General features: G+C 38.0%; 2 protein-coding genes across 22 annotated transcripts in view; one reads left to right on the forward strand and one right to left on the reverse strand.

The window, feature by feature from the left end:
• MAPK10 (mitogen-activated protein kinase 10) overlaps positions 1 to 12,002 on the forward strand; it is a 310,137-nt gene extending 298,135 nt beyond the window's left edge. For 12 of the 13 annotated variants that reach the window (XM_015067345.3, XM_053216135.1, XM_053216133.1 and 9 more), the window contains one exon: positions 7,166 to 12,002. In XM_015067345.3, the coding sequence (XP_014922831.1) occupies positions 7,166 to 7,308 (143 nt within the window). In that variant the 3' untranslated portion in view covers positions 7,309 to 12,002. Of the gene's footprint in view, positions 1 to 7,160 lie in introns of all 13 variants that reach the window. The other variant, XM_027060187.2, reaches the window with a different exon arrangement.
• Positions 12,003 to 23,142: 11,140 nt separating this feature from the next.
• ARHGAP24 (Rho GTPase activating protein 24) overlaps positions 23,143 to 25,100 on the reverse strand; it is a 648,119-nt gene continuing 646,161 nt past the window's right edge. For all 9 annotated transcript variants that reach the window (XM_027060078.2, XM_027060062.2, XM_015067364.3 and 6 more), the window contains one exon: positions 23,143 to 23,988. In XM_027060078.2, the coding sequence (XP_026915879.1) occupies positions 23,745 to 23,988 (244 nt within the window). In that variant the 3' untranslated portion in view covers positions 23,143 to 23,744. The remainder of the gene's footprint in view (positions 23,989 to 25,100) is intronic.

Here is a 25,100-nt window from a genome sequence, read left to right on the forward strand (position 1 = left end):
CCAAAGTCGGATGCTTAACTGAGCCACTCAGGCGCCCCCTATCTGTTCTTTTAAAAGGACTGATTAATAGCATTTACCAATTTCTGTGGTGTACTTATTCTCACTGTGACCAATTTCAAGCTACCTATGTGACATCAATGAAGGCAGAGTTGGAAAGAGATGCTAATGCTAATACTTGGCTCTCAGAAGCCACGAAAGGCCAGCTGTAGCACACTGCTAGACAGTACACACGATTGTTTCATCATAGCGCTATACAGAAAAGACCCAGTCTCATACAATAAACAGATGTAATGGGAATTTTGTAGAGGAAACGTTAGAAGAGAGGACCTCTCTTAATGAATTTGTGCTATAAAAAAATCAGGAACAGTAGTCTAGGAAACCATAGAAATACAGTTGATAAAGAGTTTGAACTTTGAGTGATCGAATGCTAACTATATAATTTGCATTCAACATTGATAAAATAAAGGTCAGGCCATTCCAATATATAGAAGATAGCCAGCTAATGAACAAAGTGAGAAGAAAGACAACTACAACAAAATTATTTCCCTTAGTCAAAAATAGTTTAGCAGTTTCACCAGTTTCATAGGCGAAATTTGCTTTCTCTCACAAAACCTATCTAGAAGAGTACATACAAAAGATACTCGGTGCTTTGTTAAACTGAGTACTTTTCTGTACTGAACACTAGAGATTGAGGAAGATAGGAGAAATGAAGAAGTATGATGAAAGAAGTAAAAAGAAGCAAGGGAAACAAACATGAGGTAATCATGTAGCAAAGCTATAGATGATAGTGAGATGGCTCACATGGCATAAGACCTAGAATGTTCCACAAGTGTGTTGACAATATTCTGATTATTAAAATAGATACAGTAGGAGTGCTGTGTATTTTAGAAGCATAATCTGCAGTGTGATTCCTTTTATATAAAAAGTTTATTAAACACTCCTTTTAGTTCTGCTACCTTCATTCAGTTTGTGTTTCTGTGGGAATTTCTTCAATGTTCTTTGTATAATCTCTCTAGCTGCCACAGTGTTGTTGGTTTCTGTTTATTTGTAAACATCGAATTGTGTTCTTAAAAGGGAATCTCGGGGCACCTGGTGGCTCAGTTGGTAAGCGTCCAACTTTGGCTCAGGTCATGATCTCGCGGTTCGTGAGTTCAAGCCCCATATCGGGCTCTGTGCTGACACCTCAGAGCCTGGAGCCTGCTTGGGATTCTGTGTCTCCCTCTCGCTCTCTGCCCCACCCCCACTCACACTCTGTCTCTCTCTCAAAAATAGACGTTAAAAAAAAAGGGAGCCTCATCGCAGGTAAGTCCTATCTCACCCTTGTTTGATCAGTACTCAACTTTAACTGTGACAATCAAAACATGTCCATATAACCAGCTCCAGCCAGGAGAGAAGAAAAACCCTATCTCAAGAGAAGACCAGGACTATTATGTAGAGATACTTTTAAATACTTTTTGATTTGTATTATGCCAAAACTTTATTTTAAAATTTTCAAACTAGTTATTTTGTCATAATTTAAATAAAGCACAATAACAAAAATCTTCCTCATTAACTTGGGTATTTCGGTTAATTATAACACTCAAGAGATGTATATGTCATCATTTGAACCATTTGTTCTCCAATCCATTGACATCAAGACTTCTTCACTCAATCATTTGTGTTTCTATATACTAACAATGAGAAGAAAACAATCCCATTTACAATAACATCAAAAAGAATAAAATACAAATTTAACAAAAGAAGTGCAAATTTTTTACTCTGAAAACTGCAGAACATTGTTGAAAGAAATTAAATACCTAAATAACGGAAAGACATTCCATTCATTCACTGATTAGAAGATTTAATATTGTTAAGATGACACTACTCTCCAAATTGATCTACAGATTAAATATACTCATCACAGTCACAGCTACCTTTTTCTTTGCTGAAATAGGCTGTTCTTAAAATTCACATGGAATTACAGGGGATACAGAATAGCCAAAACAATCTTGAAAAAAAAACAAAGTTGGAGGATTCACACTTCTTGATTTCAGAATTTATCACACACTGCAGTGTTCATGACAATGGGGTATTTGCTTGAGGATATACATATAGATCAATTAAATAAAATTGAGAATCCAGAAATAAACCCTTACATTTATGGTCAATTGATTTGTAGCAAGGATTTTAAGACAACTCCATGGACAAAGAACTACCTTTTCAATAAATGGTGATAGGACTACTAGATATCCATATGCAAGAGATTGAAGGTGGACTCTTACCTCATATAGAATATAAGAATAAATTCAAAATAGATCACAGACTTAAGTGTAAAAACGAAAATTATAAAGCTCTTATAAGAAAACATAGGAGTAAATCTTCATGATATTGGGTTAGGAAATGGTTTCTTAGGTATGACCCTAAAAGCACAGTTGCAAAAGGAAAAATAGGTAAATTCAACTTCATCAAAATTAAAAACACGTGTGCTTCAAAAGATACCATCAAGAAAATTAAAAGATAATCCATAGAAAAGGAGGAAAACATTTGCAAATCTTATATAGTAAGAGACTTTGTACCCTGAATACATAAAGAACTCTTATAACTCATTAAAAAAAGAGAAAATAACAGTTAAAAAATGGCCATAGGATCTGAATAGACACTTCTCCAAAGAAGGTATAGAAATGGCCAACAAGCACATGTAAAGATACCCAACATCATTAGCCATTAAGCAAATACAAATCAAACCACAATGCAATGAAATACCATTTAACATACACCAGATGGCTGTAATAAAAAAGATAATGAGGAGTACTGGAGAGGAGAAGGAGAAATTGGGACCCTCATACACCTCTGGTAGGAATGTAAACTGGTATAGCCAATTTGAAAAAGTTCTTCAGTTCCTCAAATGTTACACATGGAGTTATTCTATGACCCATCAACTCCACTCTTCAGGGTTAGAAATAAAAACTTACACGTGAATGTTCATACAACATTATTCATAATAGCCCAAAATTGAAACAACCTAAATGTCTATCAAATGCCCTTCAAATAATCAATAAACAGAAGTGACATATCCATACAATGGAATATATTTCAGTATTAAAAAGGAATGAAGTTTTGCTACATGCTACAGCATTAAGAACCTTGAAAACACTATGCTATGTGAAAGGAGCCAGTCACAAAAGTTCACATATTGTATGATTCCATTTACAAAATGTGTCCAGAATAGGCAGGTTTCTAGACAGAAAGTGGGTTAGTCATTGCTTATGGCTGGTGGGTAAGTAAGAAACAGAGTGCAGGGTTTCCTGTCGGGGTGATGAAAACATCACAGAATTGATTGTGGTGACAGTTGCACAATTTTGTGAATATCCTAAAAATGATTGAATGGTACAAGTTAAATTTGTGAATTACATCTCAAAAAAGTTGTTAAAAAAAGGTATATGAGCAATATTTCATATTTTAAGTTAAAAGTAAATCTAAATGATAGTATCATGATTTGAAAGTTATGTGTGTAGTATAGGAGATATGTCACGCAGGAGATGAATGGACACTATGAACAAAGCCATTCACTCTGTCAGCCCACAGTTGATTGAGACTTTATTAGAGGTGTGTGTCCAGTTTTAATCTCTACCCTTTAATATGGATGTGGAGAATTGAAGATTCTGAGAAGTCAGTCATAGTGATGTTAAATTATCATTGGCCAACATTTATGAAAACACATGAGGGTGTTGGTGTTGGCATAATTTAATCCAGACTGGAGTGGGGAGGATAGAGCTGGGCATTTGAGTTATGTAAGGAAGTCAAAAGTTGTCTGCTAGTATATGAAATTTACTAGTATATGTCAGGAGAAGAAATGGAGTAGCTCTGTATCATATCTCTAAAGGATGCAATTAAGTAAAATTGGAATAAATTGAAGCCAGGGAACTTTACATTACACATTGTTCTGATAATGAGAGTTAATTATTTATAGGTAGATATTAACAAGAGCCTTAAAAGTCTCGAGACATTCAAGATTAAGAGGTATTCATACTTTTAAGAGTTTAAAGAACATGCAAAATGCATAAGCTTTTTTGTATATAAACATATCTGGATACAAAAGAATATATATTAAATAACCACAATTAGAGAAACTTCATAGCAAAAACACTAGAAGAAAATATACCCAAAGTTTAACAGTTATTATTTATTTGAGGATCAGTGCCTATTGTTATGTTTTCTATATTGTTTCACACCCCCCATAATTTGTATAAATATGTTTATAATCAACAAATAAAAATTTTAAATACTTATAAGATACATATAATCTTTCTTAGTTTATGTGTATGTGTCCTCTCCACATGTCACCTTTTTTAAAAAAATTTTTTTAATGTTTATTTTTGAGAGAGAGAGCATGAGTGGGGGAGAGGCAGAAAGAGAAGGAGACAGAGAATCCAAAGCAGGCTCCAAGCTCTGAGCTGTCAGCACAGAGCCCGAAGTGGGACTCGGACTCACAAACCGTGAGATCGGGACCTGAGCTGAAGTCAGACACTTAACCGATTGGGTCACCCAGGCATCCCAGAAAATGTCACATCTTAATCACATTTTTTTCATAGAGAAGAAATGTTTACCCCAAGAGCAAAGACATTGTGTTAGCCTCACCACTTCACAGACTTAAAAAATTTATTTTTTAATTTTGAGTATAGTTGACACACAATATTATAGTAGTTTCAGGTGTACAATATAGTGATTCAACTTCTCTATACTTCATGCTCTTCTCGCCACAGTGTTGTTATCCATCTGTCACCTTACAATGTTATTACAATACTATTGAGTCTGTTCCCAATGCTGTGCCTTTTATTCCCGTGACTTACTCATTTCATAACTAGAAAGCTGTATCTCCTACTCCCCTTCACCCATTTGCTGATCCTTCTACTGCTCTCCCTTCTGGAAACCTTCGGTTTGTTCTCTGTGTTTATAGGTCTTATTTGGCTTTTTGTTTCTTTGTGCACTTGTTTTGCTTTTTACATCCCACATAATGTGAAATCATATGATATTTGTCTTTCTCAATTTGACTTATTTCACTTAACATAATACCCTCTAAGTCCATCCATGTTGTCACAAATGGCACAATCTCATCCTTTTTAATGGCTGTGTAATTCCATTGTATGTATACATATATATGTATATGTATATATATATATATATATATACACCACATCTTTCTCATCCATTTGTTTACTGATGGACACTTAGGTTGCTTCCATATCTTGGGTATTGTAAATAATACTGCAATAAACATAGAGGTGCATGTGTCTTTTCAAATTAGTGTTGTTTTCTTTGGGTAGATATCCAGTAGTGGCATTACTGGATTATATGTTATTTCTATTTTTTTATTTTTTTGAGGAATATCCATACTTTTTTCTAAAGCCACTGTACCAGTTCATATTCCCATAAATAGTGCATGAGGGTTAGTTCTTCTCTGCACTCTCATCAACACTTGTTATTTCTTGTCTTTTTTATCCTAGTTGTTCTCACAAAGTGTGAGGTGATATGTCTTTGCAGTTTTGATTTGTATTTCCCTAATGATTACTGATGTTGAGCATCTTTTCATGTGTTTGTTGGTCATCTGTATGTTTTCTTTGGAAAAATGTCTATTCAGGTTCTCTGCCCATTTTTTAATCAGATGGTTTTTTTTTTTTTGGTGAGTCATATATATTCTTCATTGATTTTTTTTCTGATCTATTAGATCTTTGTGATAACACTATTATACCTTATTTTGGATTTGTTATTTTTCACCAAATGTACCTTGCTCAGATAAATTTGCTCTGATAACATTTTTAATGAGAATTCTTCATCTTTAATTTTATTAGATGATTTAAACTCTAGATATTTTTAATAACAATTTCACAAAGGATGCGTTTTTACCACCTATATTGCTTAAGTATAAAGAATACATGGGGCTCCTGGGTGGCTCAGTCAGTTGAACGTCTGACTTTTGATTTAGGCTCAGATCATGATCCCAGGGTTGAGGGATCAAGCCCTGCGTCTGTTGCTTAGCATGGAGACTGCTTGGTATTCTCCCTCTCTCCCCCCCTCTCTCTCTCTCTCTCCCTATCTTTTTTTCTTTCTCCATTTGTCCCCCTCTCCCCTGCTCATGTGCTCTCTTTCTCTCACACACACAAAAAGAATATATAAAGAAAAAAAAGTAAACTGTTTCCAATGGTTTCATTATATTTTGCAGTGCCTCTTGCTCATTTTTCCTTTGTTGTTCTCAAAGATATAACTCAGCAAGTATTTACTGAGTGATTATCATGAGCACGCTTCTTCTCAGAGTTTCAAAATTTTTATATCACCACATAGCAGATAAATAAAATACTTTTTTCAAATTAACTTAATAATTCAGAGTCCTTGTTTTGTAGTTTGCCAGGTAAGCAAACCTGCTGGAACATAAACACAAAATCAAAAAGCATGCTTTTGCTGCTGCTGCTTCTTCTGTTATTATTATTAGTAGTAGTATGTATATGGTGGTATTTTGATGATGATGATGATGTCTATGGTAACTTTCACTGAAATTCCCACTTAGCTTTTCTGTATGGATTTTAAATTTGAGATCACTTTAATGACTATGACAAATTTACTTAATATTCCTTTATTTTTCAAGAGCTGTAGTCTTCCAAGTAATTCTGAGTTTTGGGTTTCACCTCAGCCGATATTTTTGGGATTGGACCCTTACATGTGTTTTTTTTTAAAGCCCTACATTAAAAACATCCAGGTTGAGATCATTATATTAAAAGGTTTTCCTCATCTGCCTTTGCCATAGGACAGTGGTCTTTAACCTTTGACAGCACAGCATCATGGGAGCTTTAAAAAATGCAAATTCACTGGCTTCACGCAGGCCAATTATATTACAATATTGGACGTGGAAGGGGTGACTGGGGTTTTCAGTGGGGTATTTTTGTTTGTTTTTGTTTTCTGTTAAGAGCATTACAGGTGGGTTCCAAGTAAATAACTTGTGACCAGGGACTTACGTTGTTACATTTTGATTTTCACCATCAAATACAGAGCCCTGGATTAGTTGTGCTATGAAGGCTTGTCAAATGAACGATGGACTAAACATCACCTCTTGTATTTGCCCCTGCCTGCATCCTGAGTGACAATGAGTCTAGTTCCAGATTTAGTCATGTTGGTCTTCATTTTCTTAGCACAGGTGCAGCAGTGAACAGCAGTGAGAGTCTCCCTCCATCTTCGTCTGTCAATGACATCTCCTCCATGTCCACCGACCAGACCCTGGCATCTGACACTGACAGCAGCCTGGAAGCCTCAGCAGGACCCCTGGGTTGTTGCAGGTGACTAGCCGCCTGCCTGCGAAACCCAGCATTCTTCAGGAGATGATGCGATGGAACACACACACACGCAGACACTCACGCGCACACACAAACACAGACACGCAACTATAAGAAAATGGCAAGGGAGAGAATCCAAGCCTAAAATTGAAACAAATCTTTCAGCCTGCTTCTTCTCCAGAGTTCTGTATTGCAGCTAAGCTAAATGTATATTTAACTTCTAGTTGCTCTTGCTTTGGTCTTCCTCCAATGATGCTTACTACAGAAAGCAACTCAAATACAATTAGAAAAGCCTTTTCCATAAAGTGTAATTTTAATGGCTGCAAAACCAGCAACCTGTAACTGCCCTTTCAAATGGCATGACAAGGTGTGCAGTGGCCCCATCCAGCATGTGTGTGTCTCTATCTTGCATCTACCTGCTCCTTTTGGCCTAGTCAGATGGATGTAGATACAGATCCGCATGTGTCTGTATTCATACAGCACTACTTACTTAGAGACGCTACTGTCAGTGTCCTCAGGGCTCTACCAAGACATCATGCACTGGGGTACCACATGGTCCATTTCATGTGATCTATTACTCTGACATAAACCCATCTGTAATATATTGCCAGTATATAAGCTATTTAGTTTGTTAATTGATTAAGCTGTATGTCTTATAAGAAAACATGTAAAGGGGGAAAATATGGGGGGAGTGAGCTCTCTCGGACCCTTGAAGATGTAGCTTCCAAATTTGAACTGATTAAATGGCACCTGTATACCAATTTGTAGAAAGAACATATGTGATGCTTATGTACAGTGTGGGGGTGGGAGGGGGTAACAGTTTCCAGGTACTAAATGGTTTGGCTTTTAGAAGGAAGGTGGGGTAAAAAGTTAAGGGGTCTTTTCTCTGACACTGAGCCTGTAGGAGAGACTAGAGTGTAGCATTTCAGTGTGGAGGAACACCTCAAAGAGATTATTACCCAGATAATTATCTGGAGACACCGACATCCACAGTTTACAGAGTAGACCTCATTGTCATTTACAAATTATGTGTCACATCTGGACAGAGAGTGGCAGGTGGTGAGTCAGGGTTATTGTGTCCATATCTGATGGTAAGAACCCCTCCCTGGAACGAAGTGGAATTGCCTCTGGATGATGTACTTAACAGAAAATGAACCTACGTAGACTATTTTCAGATTGTGGGGTGTGTTTTCCATGAGTGTGCTACTTCCCAGGTTTATACCCTGCCATGGTTTTATTTTGAGAAAAAAATGTTACTTTCCTCTTCTGGAATAAAAAAGAAATGTTAGTTACTTAAACTTAAAAACAAACAAACCCAAAACACGGGGTGATCCTCAGGTCAGCATTTGAAAACATTTCCACAGACGTTACTATTCCTCAGGGGTTTCCCTGACTCCTTAATATGGCTGATGTTCCATGTTTATTTATTTTCATAAATTTGAACAATTCAAGAAGGGCTGATAATCTGAGTTTTGTACTGCAGTTGATGTGACAGCAATAACTCTTCCCATAAGTTACTGCTGCTAAATAGCTTTAGCAATATGAGTTTGTCTTAAAAGCCATGAAGCGTATGTGTCAATGTTTAGCAAAATCACCTGAATTTAGCTCAAATCAAATGAAAGTGCTTTCCCGAGCACTTAAGAAGGCACTGTGAAACATCTTGGTTATATACAAGGCGATACCAGGGTGACTTCTTAGCAATAATAGGGACCAGGTGGAGGCTTCCCTTCTTACTCACTTTGGTGAAGTACCCATCACAGTTATTTGCACTCTGACCATTTTGGTGCTCACCAGTGTGGTGGTATTTCACCTGAAGAAGAAGTGAAACACATGAAATGGATGGTTGATGAGTGGGATATGACTGGCAAATGGAATCCCTTCAAAAATAGAGCAAACAAGAATGCTAGTGCTCTGAAAATTGCCTTAAATACAACAATGGGGAAGCTTTGTCTCTTTCAAGCAATAGAGCCAACCCCCACCATCACCATGTGAGCAATGCTGCCATTAATGGGATTGCTTCACAATAGGATTCATGACAACAGGTCATTTGTTTAAAATGGGGAGAAAAAAACCCAGCCTGTGCAGCTTGTCCCCTGGAATAAAAGTGGCCCAGCTTCTTTCTCTTGCTGCCATTCTTTTTGATTAAAATTGCAGACAACTTGATTTTACAAATACCTCCGCATTCACATGGGCTCTCTCACTTTTCCTTCTGTCACTTCCCACTCCCCACTTTAAAAAAAAAAAAACAACTTCTCTGTATCCCTTCTTCTTTACTTACCCCCTTTTTCTGGATTTTTCTTTTGTTGCACCTGTGTCCTCTCTGTGCCTGACTTTCTAGCACATGTGATTAAGTGCAGGGAACAGGCAACTGTTTGTCGCAAGCATAATCTCATTAGCCACAAAATGGCATCAAAAGACAGAAGGAAATCTCCAGCCAGCATCTTAGAAGTTCATGACAGTTGGATGATCTCTTGGGTGTGCAGAAGTGATTTTTTTTTTTTTTACTCAAATTAAACCAAACAAGAATCAGGCTAATACTCCCTTGGTATTGCCTTCCCTAAACTCCGCTAGTTTGATCTTTCTTGTTATATGGCTCTTGGGAGCTGATCACCTTTACCAGATATTCCTTATGGACAAGAAAAAATGGAACAAATCCCTCCGATTGAAATATCTGTGCAAACACAGCTAAGAGTTTGGCTTCTTGAGTGCTTATAAGATTAGTTTTACTAGGTTATCAAAACAAGATAGGTCATAGGAGAATAAAGAGAATTTTCATTTCAAAAGCTCAACATTCACCATCTTGGGTCTACTTTATTATAATAACTTCGGGAGGTGATTCTGTTATTATCAAATTTTCAGAATGTATTATGTTCTGCATTATTTTCTTTAAAAGCAAAAACAAAAACAAAAACAAAAATGTTTCCTGTGTAGTCACCTGTTAATTCCAAAGGACTTTCTTGCTTTTCAGACAAGGAAGTGTCAAGTCCGCTGGACTATATTCCTGGGAGAAGTGAAAGTCCTGTCTGTGGTTGGGGTTCATTTTGGATATGAGGTTGGCAGTCTGAGAGGCCTAACCTTCTGTCCCTTCCTATAGGGCTGATGGTTTCGCAGTGACCCTTAATGAAATATTTTGTAGGATTTTGTTAGAGGGAGAGCTGGATACCCACGTGCAGGAGGAATTAAATTGTTGGGAGAGAGTGGCAAAACCATACCACTTTGATAGATTCATTTTTCAGTCAGTGTGTTCATTTTTAAAAAAGAGATGCATTGGCCTTACAACCAAATTTATTCTTGTGAAATAAGAACTGCTAATAATCTTGCATCTTCAAGAATCTGATGACGGAGCTTTGTAAGAATGTATACTAGGGGTGGACCAGGACCTGGCCAATTCCCTCCAATTGGAGTAAGCTATTTAATTGAGGGCTGAGGAGGTAATAGTTTTTTGGGTTTTTTCTTTTCAACCCGTTACCATTATCAGAAAATGATATATAAGGATACTGATAGCAGCTGACTGGTAAATCATAAAATAAGCCTTGACAAAGGGAATAAGTGGAATAGGTAAGAATACATCAGTCCTTTAATGACCTGCTAAGGGAAAAATAAGCAAAACTGACTTCTAAATTTTAAATATTCATGCAAAATCTAAATTCTACAAAGTCTACTTCTTTTTAATTCTCTTAACATATGACAATCTAAATCTTAAAAGCATTATGCTCTGTAAAGAATGTTGTCAGATAGCTTTGCTGAAAAATTTATCTTCTAAAGCTCAGAGAAAGGAATAATATTGTCCCCATAATCTTTGATCCCAATCACTTTGGGTCTGAAGAGGGACCCCTCTCCCTGCCCACAACCTCCCCCAACATTTTACTTGTGAGTCCTACATTTTCTACAGGTAAAATTAAACCAAGCAGGAATACTCCTTTCTGTAAAAACAACAAACAAGTTACAGTGTAAATAGTTATATTAGTTATTTTCCATGTGAAATATAAGATTTTGTGACTTCTTTTGGCACTTAGACAGTTCTTTGTCTGAAATGGTTCATTTTGACCCATTTCCTTGGTCAGTCAAGCGGAAACGGAAGGCCTCTGTTTGTAAGTGGACTCCTGTATATCTAACTTTTGATTATGTGGGACCAATGGCCAGTATATTCTAAAAAAAAACTCCCAACCCTTGTCTAGCATTAAACTGTTCACTTTGCCATGTCTATCTCGCAACAAGACCTAACTTGCACATGCCTGTTATTCTGCATGATTGGACTCAAGAGACTATTACCAATAAGAATTGTGCTGTGTCAGTGTTTATAAAATGGACTTAAAGCACACCCACATTCATATACACCTCACCCTTATAGCTCTAGGTCAACCCTGGAAGGCAAAACCATGCATGTCCAGTTTCTTTGCAAGGTCTTAGTGTGAGAACTAAAAGTCAGCCTGATGGATCAAATGCAATCTCAGTGATGTTTAATAAGGATTTTAAATTATTTAAATCATATCTGTGTTCCTTCTCACTCTTTTTCATTTCTATTTATGCCCTTTATCTTCAAAATGTTGGTGGAACAAGAGGGTGAGTGGGGAGAACTTTGGCTTTTTTGGACTCTTTGTAGGTGGATGCTGAATCAACACATTGTGATTTCTGTTTCTTATGAACTATTAAAAACCAGAGCAAATCTGCTTCCCTTAACATAAAACCAAATCAAATCCAGACTTTGTCGGAGTTTGCCTGTTGAAAATCATTCTTGTGCTGCTTGTTGTCTTGGGTTTCGTGTCCTGACAGGAGCTCTGAAGCATCTCACATGGTTTCATTGTGTGGTCTGATTGTGCCAGGGAATAAATAAGAAATGAGGAATGACCCACCTTCTCACTATGGGTAAAGAGCATGTAATGTGTACGTGACCACGTAGAAGGCTGTGTTTCATTTGAGACTGGTTTCTTCTAAAAATGACCTTTATTTCTGTCTGCAGATATTAGTTGTATATCTGAAATTCAGTAAGATTCTTTTAAGGCATAACATTAATGAAGGGGGAAAATCATTTTCTGTGAGGATGAGATGAGTGGAACAGGATTAAATATCCTTAAGTTAATTTATCAGAATTCCTAATCAGTTTATTACCCAAGAGAGAAGGTAAGCAGGTTTTTTGTCCACATGGTAGGCAACCCTAATATCTCAAACTCCTTGGTGAACTAAAAATAATAATAATAAGAGTTTGTGGCTTGATACGAAAGTCACTGAATCTGTTAATTTAGCTGGAAGTATTTGAAAATGTCAGTGAATGGTCTTTCTATTTCTGTAAATAAAACATTTTATTTAACCAATTCACTATTAGAAAACCTGGAAGATAAACATATTTATTTTTTTGGGTTGGCACAATTTATCCTTTTATTTATAAGGAAAACACATGCCAAATGCCTTTTGCACCTCTGGCATAGCTTCTATTTCATTTTTAAACCACAAATCTTTACCCTCTTAATATAAAAGTAAGTTTTAAAATGGTGACGTATAGGTACCTGAAAATCCCTGCAATATTAAGGAGGGAAATTGCATTCCAGTAGATTGCTCATGGAGACAAAGGGTCAGAAGAAGTTATTGGTGCATACTAGGTACCATAAAAAGTTACCAAATATTTGGGTAATTTGACCTGCTTTGCATCGAGAAGAAAGGACTCTTGAAAATCATCTGTTTTGAAGCTATTTATGTAATGACCTAGAAAGATGGTTCTGTTTGCTCAATAACTGCGCTGGGTTTTACACAAGGTAGTGGTTTTCAATATTACTAGTTCATCAGGATGGTGATTCATACCTGCAGCATGCCTTTCCCCCAAGGGTTTGAAAGGCATGCCTGGAAGACATTCGCAATTAGTGAAGCACAATGAAAATCCCACTATCTCAGTTCACATTATGTCGGGGACCACTGCACGGGACAAGTTATTTCAGCTCCAGACTGAATTCCATCTGCTCAACCTTTTACAGAAGTGTGTTCTGTGTTAGTTACTGAAATCAAGCTGTGGAAATGGACACTTCTCAAACACATAAAACGTGATGACATATACACAAACAAGATTCAAATGCCCGTTTGGGACTTCCCACCCTTTTTATGTCACATATTTCTTGCTTAAAAGTCATGCTTATTCTGGTGTAAAAGCCAACATAAAATAAGTCTGAAATGTAATTTCAAAGGATCAAATATCACTCCATGGAGTGGGTGACTTCACCTCCTTGTCACTGACCTTCCCTGGATTTTGTCTGAAATCTTTCTGTTTACCCAGAAGTTAGACTGTTTTCAACTCAAAAGCAGGTGCAAAATGTCACTCATCTTAAAAATGTTCCATACTTTGCCTAGAAAAGTGTCTCACACATAATTGGTTCTTCTCCATTCACATTGGTGAAAATATTTCTATGAACGATTATGCACAAAATCAATTTTTATGACCCAAATAATATTAAAATTTGTTTTAACGTTTATTCATTTTTGAGAGACAGAGAGAGAGAGAGAAACAGAACATGAGCGGGGTAGGGGTAGAGAGAGAGGGAGACACAGAATCCAAGCAGGCTCCAGGCTCTGAACTGTCAGCACAGAGCCTGACACGGGGCTTGAACTCATGAACTCAGAGATCATGACCTGAGCCGAAGTCAGGTGCTCAACCAACTGAGCCACCCAGGTGCCCCTGACCCAAATAACATTTTAGATGGACTAAGGGAACTAGAAATATTGAAGTATTTCTTTTCTAAAAGTAAGGCTTTCAAAAGCTATTGCTTCTTCCTTAATATTAATACATTGCACACTTGGATTTGGTGCCAGTTAAGCTCTAAGAAAACAGCTCTGAATATCTATTTTAATTTCGGAGCTAAAGTTTCGAGTAGTACCTTCATTCACACTCCAAAAACACTTATGGCACATCTATGTGTCCTAGGTAGGAGACAAATACGGCATAGTCTTTATCCTCACAATTTCAGAGTAAATACATCTTTCAATGTAAAAATCAGTGATCAAAGCAAACTATTTTTATCTCATTTGTTTACTTTCTTTTAAAACAGCAATGTGTTGAAATTAGTGGTATGACTTGAATGAGCCCATTTGTCTCATTCCCTTAAAGCAATGAAACAAGAAATCTGCTTCTTTCAATGTCATCATTGTGTCTAAATAAATCAGCAAAAGAGAATTTTGGATACTTTCCATGACATTACAGGAGATGAAACCATTTTTACAACACATTTTTGAAAAATACATGGAGATAAAAATACAAGTATACCTGTGCTCAGTGAGCAAATATGTATATCTGCACTTTTGTTCCTTTAATTGAAAGGCAGACTGCTATCTTTTGGTGTTTTAAACAAATGTCAGTCTCTGGAAAAAGGGAGAAATGTGATGACATCCTGAGACCTTATCTATAACTTATGATGTTGGTATCTTGAAAAATATAGATAAAAGTTTCAGAAGCTAAAAAACGAACAAACAAAACCAAAAAGCAGCATGATGTTTTTTTCTGCATCACATGAGGTTTATTTTGATACAGTTTCTTCTAAGGGCAAGTAATCTAGGAGGCTGAGCTTGAAGCTCATTTCTGGCCCCCAAATCTCCAAATCAGCAAATGACATCACAACAGATACTGGAGTCTCTCTGCAGCCATAGTATCATATGAAGCCAAATCTCTGAGATTTGTTCAGTCAGTGGATAATGACTGGAGCCCTAAAATGACTTATGAGAGAAGTTAGTCACAATTTCCTATTAAAAATTCCAACTCAGAACATCCCTGAATATCTAAACCAGAAATTTAACATTGAGCTCTGAACATTCACTCACTGATTTGTGTCACAGATATTGATTGAGCACTTCAGTCTCCCAAAGAATGCTCTTGGCACACACAGTTGTGCTGCATTTGAGCAACCTTCCTGCCTTCATGTAGTCTACATGCTAATGGGGGGATAAGGTAGTAGAAAGCATTAAGAAACCGAAGAAGGTTAAAAGGATAAGGTATGATGGGGCACCTGGGTGACTCAGTCAGTTGAGCATCTCTTGATTTTGGCTCAAGTCATGATCTCACAGTCATGATCGCACAGTTTGAGCCCTGTGTTGGGCTCTAGGCTGACAGTGCAGAGCCTGCTTGGGATTCTCTGTGTCCCTCTCTCTTTGCCCCTCCCCCACTCATGCTTGCTCACTTTTTCTCTTAAAAATAAATAAATATTTTTAAATAAAAGGATAATACATGGTAAAAGATGCTATTTAGATGAGATGGTCAAGGAAGGCCTCTCCAAACAGGTGATATTTGAGCAGAGACCCAAAGAAGGTCGGAGTGTGAGGCATATTAGTATCTGACACAAAAACAAGTGCAAAGGCCTTGGAATAAGAGCTTGTTTATGTGTATAAGGGATGACAAAAAGGCTTATGCATGAAGCAGAATGTACAAAAGAAGGTGTGGTCATAAGTGAAACTGAAGAGGTAGGCAGGGGTCAGAGCATGGCAAGATCTTGGGGCTTTATTCTAAATATAGGTAATTGATGGATAGATTTGAGCAGGGAAATGATATAATCTAAATTTTCTTTTTTTTAAAGGATCTCTCTGGCTGCTGAGTAGGGAGAGGAGTTTGAGAAGAAAGATAAGAATGGAAACAAAGAGGCTTTTGTAGGTACAAAAAAGACATGATGGGCCTCGGACTAGAGAAGGGAGGGACAGAGAAGGGGTTGATTCAGGAAATAACTAAGGATATATCATGAAGGCAGAATTGACAAAATTTGCTGATAGGCTGATATGTGATATGAAAGAAATGGGTCAGGATTTTTTAAAAAAGGCAGACTTTTTAAAAATCTAAATCATGAAGTAAATTATGATGTGGTTGACTGAAATGGTAGATAATAAGTTAGGAGCATATCTGGTAAGAAAATCATAACTTGTTTTGGAAATGTCAGTTGGAGATATTTATTAGCTATCCTAGTGAAGTAGCAGGAGTATCTACAAGGCTAAAGTAAGGGAAGAGGTTCAGCTGAAACATAAATCTGAGCATAATCAAGGGTGCCTGGGTGACTCAGTTGGCTAAGTGTCCGGCTTCAGCTCAGGTCATGATCTCATGGTTCATGAGTTCAAACCCCATGTTGGGTTCTGTGCTGACAGCTCAGAGCCTGGACCCTGCTTCAGATTCTGTGTCTCCCTCTCTCTCTGCCCCTCTCCTGCTTTCTCTCTCTCTCTCTCAAAAATAAATAAACATTAAATTTTTTTTTAAATCTGAGCATAATCAGCTTTTACATATTATTTAAAGCCACAAAACTGTATTGACCACCAAGAAACTGAGTGTAAAGAAGTCCAAGGATGAGGGCATCTCTTGCTCCAACATACAGAAGTCAATAAACAGTTGTGTATCCTAAGGAATGTAAAAACCAGGAAAGTGTTATCCTGGAAGTTAAATAAAGGTGTTTAAAAAATGAGGGAAGAACAAACTGGGGCAATGCTACTGAGTGCATGAATAAGATGGGTGCTGAAGATTCACAAGTGGACTTGATTTTGTGAGGTCATTGCTGACCTTTACTAGAGCATGTTCTCAACAGTATTAAGAAAACCTGACTCCAGTGGGTTTAAGAGAACGTGGAAAGTGAGGAATTATAAATAGGTAGAGAAAATCCAATACTTTTTTTCTAGAAAGTGAAGCAGAAGAATTATGCAGAAATTAGACATAAATATGAGATGAGAGAATTTTTCAAAGAAGTTTTTATAGCATGGGTATATGTTGATGAGACTAATAAATAAAGAGCAAATGAGAGAAAGAGTATTTATTTGAAGGAGTGATGTGCTTGAAAAGCCCAGAGGGATGCATATGAGAGGAGAAGTTGGCTTGGTTGGAGCAGGTGGCCCAGTCATTGTAGCAAGAGGTAAGGGGGTGTCTATAGGTTGCATGAAGATAGTTGAGTGGCTCAGTCAGTTAAGTATCTGACTTTTGATTTTGGCTCAGGTCATGATCTCAGCATGGTGAGATTGAGTTCTGCATTGGGCTCTGCACTGAGTGTGGAGCCTGCTTGGGATTCTCTCCCACCCCCTCTCTCGGTACCTCCTGTCCCCCTCTCTCTGTCCCTCCTTCCCACCCCCCTCTCTCAAAATAAATAAATAAACATTAAAAACAAACAGGTTATCTGTAAGGTTATATAAGTAATGTTACTAGCTGAGAATGAGGAGGGGAAGAGCTTATGGTGGTTTGAGAAATCCGAAACAGACCTTGAGAAGAGTGAAGTTAAGTTACTAGGCAGTGATGAGAGCCATGTGAACCATATTTATTATACATATAAGGTGAGGCAAGTCAACATGGTGGTCTATTGCTCTTCAACCATATTTAGTTTCTCAGGTGCAGGTTAGGAATAAGCAAGAATTGGATTTGGCCAGAGTTGGGTTAGGTGTTTTTCCTTCCCAGATGAGTACAATGGTAGAAAAGGACATGAAGGGGTTTAAGAATGAGGAAAAGAGAATTATGATGAGGAACCACAGAACCACAGAACCACAGAAGATGAGCATGAAAACTTCAAGGAGGGAAGAAGCAATGGTATGAGAAGATGACAGTCAGTGAAAACCTAGCAAAGTCAATGGCTGATCAACGATTTGGGAGTATTTAAGAGTTGGAGTGGTGGTGTTAAAGGAGTGATCTAGGAAGGGCATAGGTGATGACGAGACTGTGAGTGCTTAACATGGAAGTTTTGGTGATGGTGCAGTTACTGGTAATGGCACAGTAAAAGGGAAACTGTGGACGTGGATGGTGGATGTTTGGGGCAGAGAGAGAGATAAAGATTTTCAGAAGTGAAAAAGAGCTGAGTGGCCACATTGGTGGGTGGCATATAAGTAGTGGCTTCAGGGGAAAAACACAACCAGAAACAGTTGATTAGGTGCTAAAACATTTGGGCATGTGACATGTACTCCACAGAGGTTATTAGGGAGGTGGCAGGATATTAGGTGTGGAAGTAGCATCAGAGAGCAAAGCAAGACCTAGCTCTCCTTCAGGTTGATGACATGCAGGTTGTGGAAAGGGAAAACAGCCATCCTTGGGAGGGTTGCAAGAAGTGGTGTCTTCAGGAGGTAACCATGTTTCAGATAAGGAGATTTAGGGGAGGATGTTGGCAGTTTTAAGATTCTAGAATGTATAATGGAGAAGTTTGAGGAGTAGGGAAGGAATCAGAGTTTGAAGCAAATGAGGGGATATACTGAACAATATGAGGCTAAGCATAATATCGAAGGCAAATGACATGGGGTTTGGGCAATTTCGGCAATAGGTGGTCAAGGATGAGAGCAACTTGGCACAACCCTAGGGCTTGCTTCCGTGTGGCAGTAATCGCTTCTAATGAATCCCAAGGAGGCAGGGAATGGGTGTGTGGGGAGGAGAGGGATGGGATGGGCATGGTGCTTTTACAAAAACTGGTAGTATGCTGGGGGCCAATTTAACTCCTTATTCGAACAAATCCGTGCTTTCCACTTAAGAAAGGTAACTCTCCCAATATGGGCTGATCTTACCTGGGCTTAGCCCTACAGGGGCCAGAAAAGTAGCAGCTACACATAGTCCATAAATAGAGTGTCATTCAGGCCAGGACCTGAGCCACAAATGGCTCATTAAAAAACACACTTTTCTCCCGCTAAACTTTCTACTCAAAGATCTACAGTAGGTTCTGTAGATTTCAGCTGCTTGGGGAGCTGTCAGTTTTTCATGTCACTTTGCAGCAAGGAGCCCTCAAGCCGGGCAGTCAACTCATTCCCCACTTGTGCAATTAAGAAGACCATAAAGAGAATAACGAAACAGGCCATTGGGAGCCACAATTCCAGCACTCTTTCAGTGGTTTGTGAGTTCAAACAAGGCAAAATGTGTCCAGGTCTGGCCGTTTCATTTGAATAAAAGAGTGGAAGCCACATGGGTCCTAAGCGTTTTCAGATCTCCTGGCGGTGTGTGGGTGAATTGTTATGCACAATGCCACTCTGATGGGGAACACTTGGTAGGTCATTTTAAATCACTGGAAAGGCTCCCTAAGGTCTTCACTGAAGGCACTTCTGCACCTATTTTTCTGTGGACTGGGGAAGCCCCTGGCCAAACTGCTATCCTGTCTGATAACTTCCTACTTACCCTTTAAGAATTACATCATAGTCATGGCTCTACAGCGCCTTTCCCAGCCTCATTTTATGACCTGATGTACATAAGTACATCACCTTCTGTGGTAATTATTTATAAATAGGTGTCCCAGGCACCTAGTCTAATGCTGGTGTAGCATGTAGACACGTTCAATAAATATTCACTAATAGTGCTGCTGATGTGAGTCTAGACACGTTTACTGGTCATATTCTTATATTTCCATTATATTTTGCCCAGTACTTTTGATACTGAAGTTTTCTTCAGCGTCCACACAGAGTTGATGCAGGACAGTTATAGGTAGTTCTTTAGACAGTATTCTCAGATCATGGATGTAATTGTACTATCTCAAGTAGAAAGGATGACTTGGCTTGCCTCTTCCTTGCCATCAAATCTCTGGCAGTTTATCTGGGCAAATGTAGAATTAGGGTCCGTGGGACAAGGACATCATTATACCCTCTGCTGGCGAGCATGCTGGCCATATTCTTGAGTCCAGAACTCTATATTCTAGAAGTTGGAACACCCTTTCAATGAAGTAATCTGAGGGCTGACAGCTGCCATTTGTTGAGCATTTACAACATATACTGTGCGAGTCCCTTCATTTTTCATTTCTCAAAAAAACAAACAAAAAAATGAGGAAGAGGCACTGGTATTATCCTACTTTACAGAAAAACAAATAAAGGCTAGTGAACATCGTGTAACTTTTCTTAAATTCTGATAGCTACGAAGTGGCAGAACTGAGATTTGAATCCAGGTCTCTGATTCCAAAAGCTCATAGGTATCATTTTCTGTGATGCGACTCCAAGCAGGATGCAGCTCTCCAATGTGAGAAACACCGAGGCCTGTGGCCAGCAGCACCATCTTTAAATTATCCTCAGTTTCCAAGGTGAGATAATTATATCAATGATTTAAAGTATCTTACCTGGAAATGACCTCATTTTTTAAAGGAAGGCACAGCTTTTTAAGAAACAAAAATAAATAGGAGTGACCTTATTAAGTTTCCCTTGAAGTTTTTAGTCATTTCATCGTAAAATTACACATAGAAGCTACATAAAAAAGTATAGACTTCAGTTGGCCCACTATCACACACAATTCTATTTTAAATGTTCTCTGAAGGACACCCAGCCATATGGTTTGGCTAGTGAAGCCAACATTGTAGACTCAACACTTGGAAGCAAATCCTTTCTCCTGAGCTCATAATTGAAGAATCATTATAGTTACCTAAACAGTTTTAAAGAAGTCTATACAGGATGTAGCAAATGAACTCTTTATACTACCTACTTATTTCCAATTCATTTTTATGTCAATTTGCATTTAATACTTTCTAGGCATTTAGCCGAATAGAAGAGCTAATGGAAATTCAGATGGACAAGCTACTCATAGTATCCATTGATTGAAGGTCATCATCACTGAGATCAATAATTAAAATTAATAACAGCACCCTCATAGGCCAAAGGCCAGAAAATTCTCGATGCTGGTACTCTATGGCATAAAGGGTAGAGACAGAGGGATTTAAGAACAATAAGATAAAATTCTACTCTCTTAGGTTAGGAGGCTCCATTTATTAATAGAGCTATTAATAGAACTAAGTGGCAGGCACTCGGACAGTCACATTACATATCACTTTTAAGTACTACAACATCCCTACTTTGTAGAAGTTATCTCCACTTTACAGATGAAAACACTGAGGCTCAGAAAGGTTCAGTAATTTGTCATTGCTGTGCGTCTTGCCTAAGGAATGTTGAGATGCATATCTAGGTCTGTTTGGCTCTCCATTTCCTGCTATTTCCATTCCAGCATGCTGCTTCCTAAAACGTTTCTTATTTGGTGAAGATAATAATCAGACATGGACAATACTGAAAGAGATATACACAAAGTGGGAGTGTCAGATAATTTGGCGTTGAGATCCTAGAAGGGGATCTGACATTTGATTTGGCTCTCTCTAAAAAAAGAAAAAAAAAGAAAAAAGATTGTACCAGGTAGAAGGAAGGTAGTCCAGATGGATGTGGTAAAAGATGGTAGAAAGTTCCAGAGGCATGAAATGGCATGGCAGGGGTTGGGGATGTGGGAGGAAAGGAAAATAAAACTGCAGGTCACAACTTTACGCACCATGCGAAGGGCGTATCCTGTGGGCAAGTGAGAGTCTTTACATGATAGTAGCAAAGCTATGACAGAGTCAGATGGGTGGCCTAGAGGGGACAGCCTGCAAAAGGGGAGATGCTTTCACCAGAGATGGAGGAGGAACTGGTCAAAGAGAGTAGATTTAAAAGATAAGGATGAGTGGAATAGATAGTACTTGGTGAGTGAATTTAAGGGTGAAGAAGAGGAGAGAGAACAGTAAGAATTAACATTCATGGCATCCTTTCTGTCCACGAGGTGCTGTGCTTAGCTTTAACAATCTACATCTTTGAAACCACATAATAAGTCCATGAGAGGAGTATCTTTATTATTCCCAGTCTATATGGAAAAAAGTAACACCTAGAAGTCTCAGTATCAGCTAGCAAATTATAGAAAACTTGAATGCAGGCGATTTGACTACATGATCTTTTGATTTTTACTATTGCATCTTTTGACTCACTGGATGAGTCCAAGGTTTTCATTCACTAGGACAGGGACTGGGAAGAGATGAAATGTGTATAGAGAGACTGATTGAGATCAACATTGTACATTGCGAATTTGACTTTCTTACAGAACATACAGGTGGAAATATCTGGTTAAATAAAGAATTGGAAGGAGAACAGGAAACTAAAGGTAAAGAAGGCATGATTATACAGAGAGGTTAAAACCGAGGGCCCACATAAGTGTGTTGGTGGAAGGTGGATGGTGACAAGGATAGACGGTGTAAAGACTACTCCTCATTTGAAAATAAGTTACATACAGACATAGAACCTTCTAACAACTCAATCCTATAAACTCAAGCAGTCTTTATTTGCAATGATGCCTTTTGTGACTTTTTGTTCTAGTGTGAGAGATATTTATTTGCCTGACTTCTCAAAATCATTGCCTTATTGGAATGTGAAGAGTTGTTCTCCCCAAACTCTAGGTCCAGAGAGCGCTGGGCTTCTCTAGAAAGTCACCATTACTGATGTTCATAAATTTGTCTGAACTGGACCTTTAAGCATCCACGTCTTAAGATTCCTGTGAACAAATATGTTTTCAAGAGGGAAGAACAATATTGTAAAAATTAGAAACAAAATAGTTTGCTTCTTCCAAATGTGTCTCTTTCTCCTTCGGGTCTATCCACTCCATACCCTGCTCTTGTGGCACTGCCTCTGCCAGCAGTCCTGTGGACAAAATCCCAGGTGACAACAGAACAGTGGGCCTGAGCTAGAGAAAAGTGTCACTATACGGCACATACTCTTAACTGAGGGGTCACGGTCACACCATCACACTGCCTGCATTGCAAAGTGCTTTCTGGAGGATGAAGGAAAAGTCTGAGTGGACAAGAAGTGTTCCTGTGGCACAGTGCAGCAAGCATTGTTTCCCAATCTCCAAACAGTGGGAAGAGCTTTTTTGGAAACCATCTAGCAGTTACAGAGACTCAGTCCAGAAAGTCAGAGTAATTCATGACATGACTCATTAAGTGCTTGTACCATTTCCCCCCTAAAAATGCAGTCTGCACAGGAGACATGCATCTGTGGAACTGGCCAGGTAGACAATAGGCCTTGAGAAGGGGACTATTTTACAAAATCCAAAATTTTCTGTGTCAGGATACCTCAAAAGAAAACTGAGCAGTGTCGAGGGAAGAATTTCAAGAGCAAATCAAAGGTTTCTGGTGATTCTATTGTATTTTATAAAACCATTACATTTCTCTTTTTGGTCATGGCGAGGTCTATTGGCACAAACAGCACAGCCACAAAGTATTCTTTTGATTTTAATAACTCATCTGATATATATTTATATATTTATATATCTGCTCATCTTCATTTCCTCAGCAAGAGCGGAAATAAAAATATTGATCTATAAAATAAGCTGATGAGAACACAATGCCAAAAATAGCTTATGTTAAGTGCAAGGGGTGAAGCTTGAAAGCAAGCTAAATTGCAACAACATATTGATTTAACATTTTAAATACAAGACTTGCAATAAAATAATTCTTGAGATATGCTTCTCATTTTTAGTTTACTTTTTAAAAACTACTCTCTATACACAAATCCAGTTGTAACACTTGACAGTAGCATTATGGGGCATGATAGAACTTTGGTACACATTGCAGATATGGATGGGTAATGTCTGTAAATGATATTCCTTCACCAGTTAGAGCACTGTACAGCAAGGAACCAGCCACCTGATCCCGTAGAATGTTCCCACCAGAACCACGGAGCCCTTCCCAGATCCATCGGAGACAGCGGGAAAAAGTGGGCTCACTGGATCCATATCGTGTTTCCTCTCTCGGTTCTCCTGGGTTCCACTGTCAGCTCCCCAAAAGTGGAAAAAAACTGCTCCATTTCTTTCTGAAGCATGTCGTTTCTTTTCTCTGCATCTTCTTTTGCTCGCTCTGCATTTCGCATTTTGATTTCTATCATTGTGAACTTTTTCCTTTCTTGATCCAGTTCATCATGGAGGCTCATCATTTCTGTTTCCAAAGTCAAGTTTCGCTGTTCTAAGCTAGATAGGATGGGGGGGGGAATACAAGATAAAGCAATTTTATTCACTTGAAATGTGACAGGGATACGAATATTATCTGAACTCTGTCTCTGCAATGCTTAGGAAATTGTAATGGGCCCTTTCAAATCAGTGAGGCTAGGTCCAATGATTTAAAAGGTGTTAGTTTCATTCATTCATTCATTCATTCATTCATTCTGCTAGGATGATTTACTACCATTTAAAAAAAATTTAAATTTTTTTTTTTTTTTGAGAAAGAGAAGTATTGGGGGGAGGGACAGAGAGAGAGGGAGACACAGAATCCAAAGCAGGCTCCAGGCTCCAGCTGTCAACACAGAGCCTGATGTGGAGCTTGAATTCATGAGTCGTGAGATCATAACTTGAGCCTAAGTCAGACTCTTAACCAACTGAGCCACCCAGGTGCCCCAATTTACTATCATTTTAGCAAGAAGCCCCCAAGGCCTCTCTTGGAAGCACTTAGTCGTCATTTGATTGCGAATGAATGAATGTCAGCACAGAGAAGCCAGAGACTGATATCTGCACAGAATGGCAGATGCAGAAGGCAGCCTGAACCACAAGGCTTTCTGGAGTCATTTCATGTAATGTTGGCTTTACTAGAAGAAAGGGGGGAAGTGATAAAGCTGGGGGAAAAAGGACATCATATTTGCTTTCTATCAAAGGAAAAATAATGATAGTGAAAATATCATCAAGAGATAGCTTAAGTCTCTTATGTCAGGAAGTAACTAATCAAAATAAAAGTGGCATAACAATATGAATACCGGAAAAAATTGATTTTTAGCAAAATCATTATTATAATTGAAGATGACTATTAATGATAAAAAGACTGATTCATCAGGGAGATATAAAAAATTCTGAACTTTATTCACCTATATTCACCTAGTAGTCTAGCCTCAAATTATTCCATATAAAATATAACAAATTTATAAGGAGAAATTGATAAGTCTACAATAACATTAGGAGATTTTTTTCTCAGAAATTATAGATCTGTCTGATAGAAATTAGAAGAAATGTAAAAGATTTGAACAACTTGATTAACACACTTGATCTATTAGGCATGGGTAGAATCCCAAACCAATAATAAAAGAATAGTTTTT

The sequence above is a fragment of the Acinonyx jubatus genome, chromosome B1 (assembly GCF_027475565.1).
Source record: "Acinonyx jubatus isolate Ajub_Pintada_27869175 chromosome B1, VMU_Ajub_asm_v1.0, whole genome shotgun sequence".
NCBI lineage: Eukaryota > Metazoa > Chordata > Mammalia > Carnivora > Felidae > Acinonyx > Acinonyx jubatus.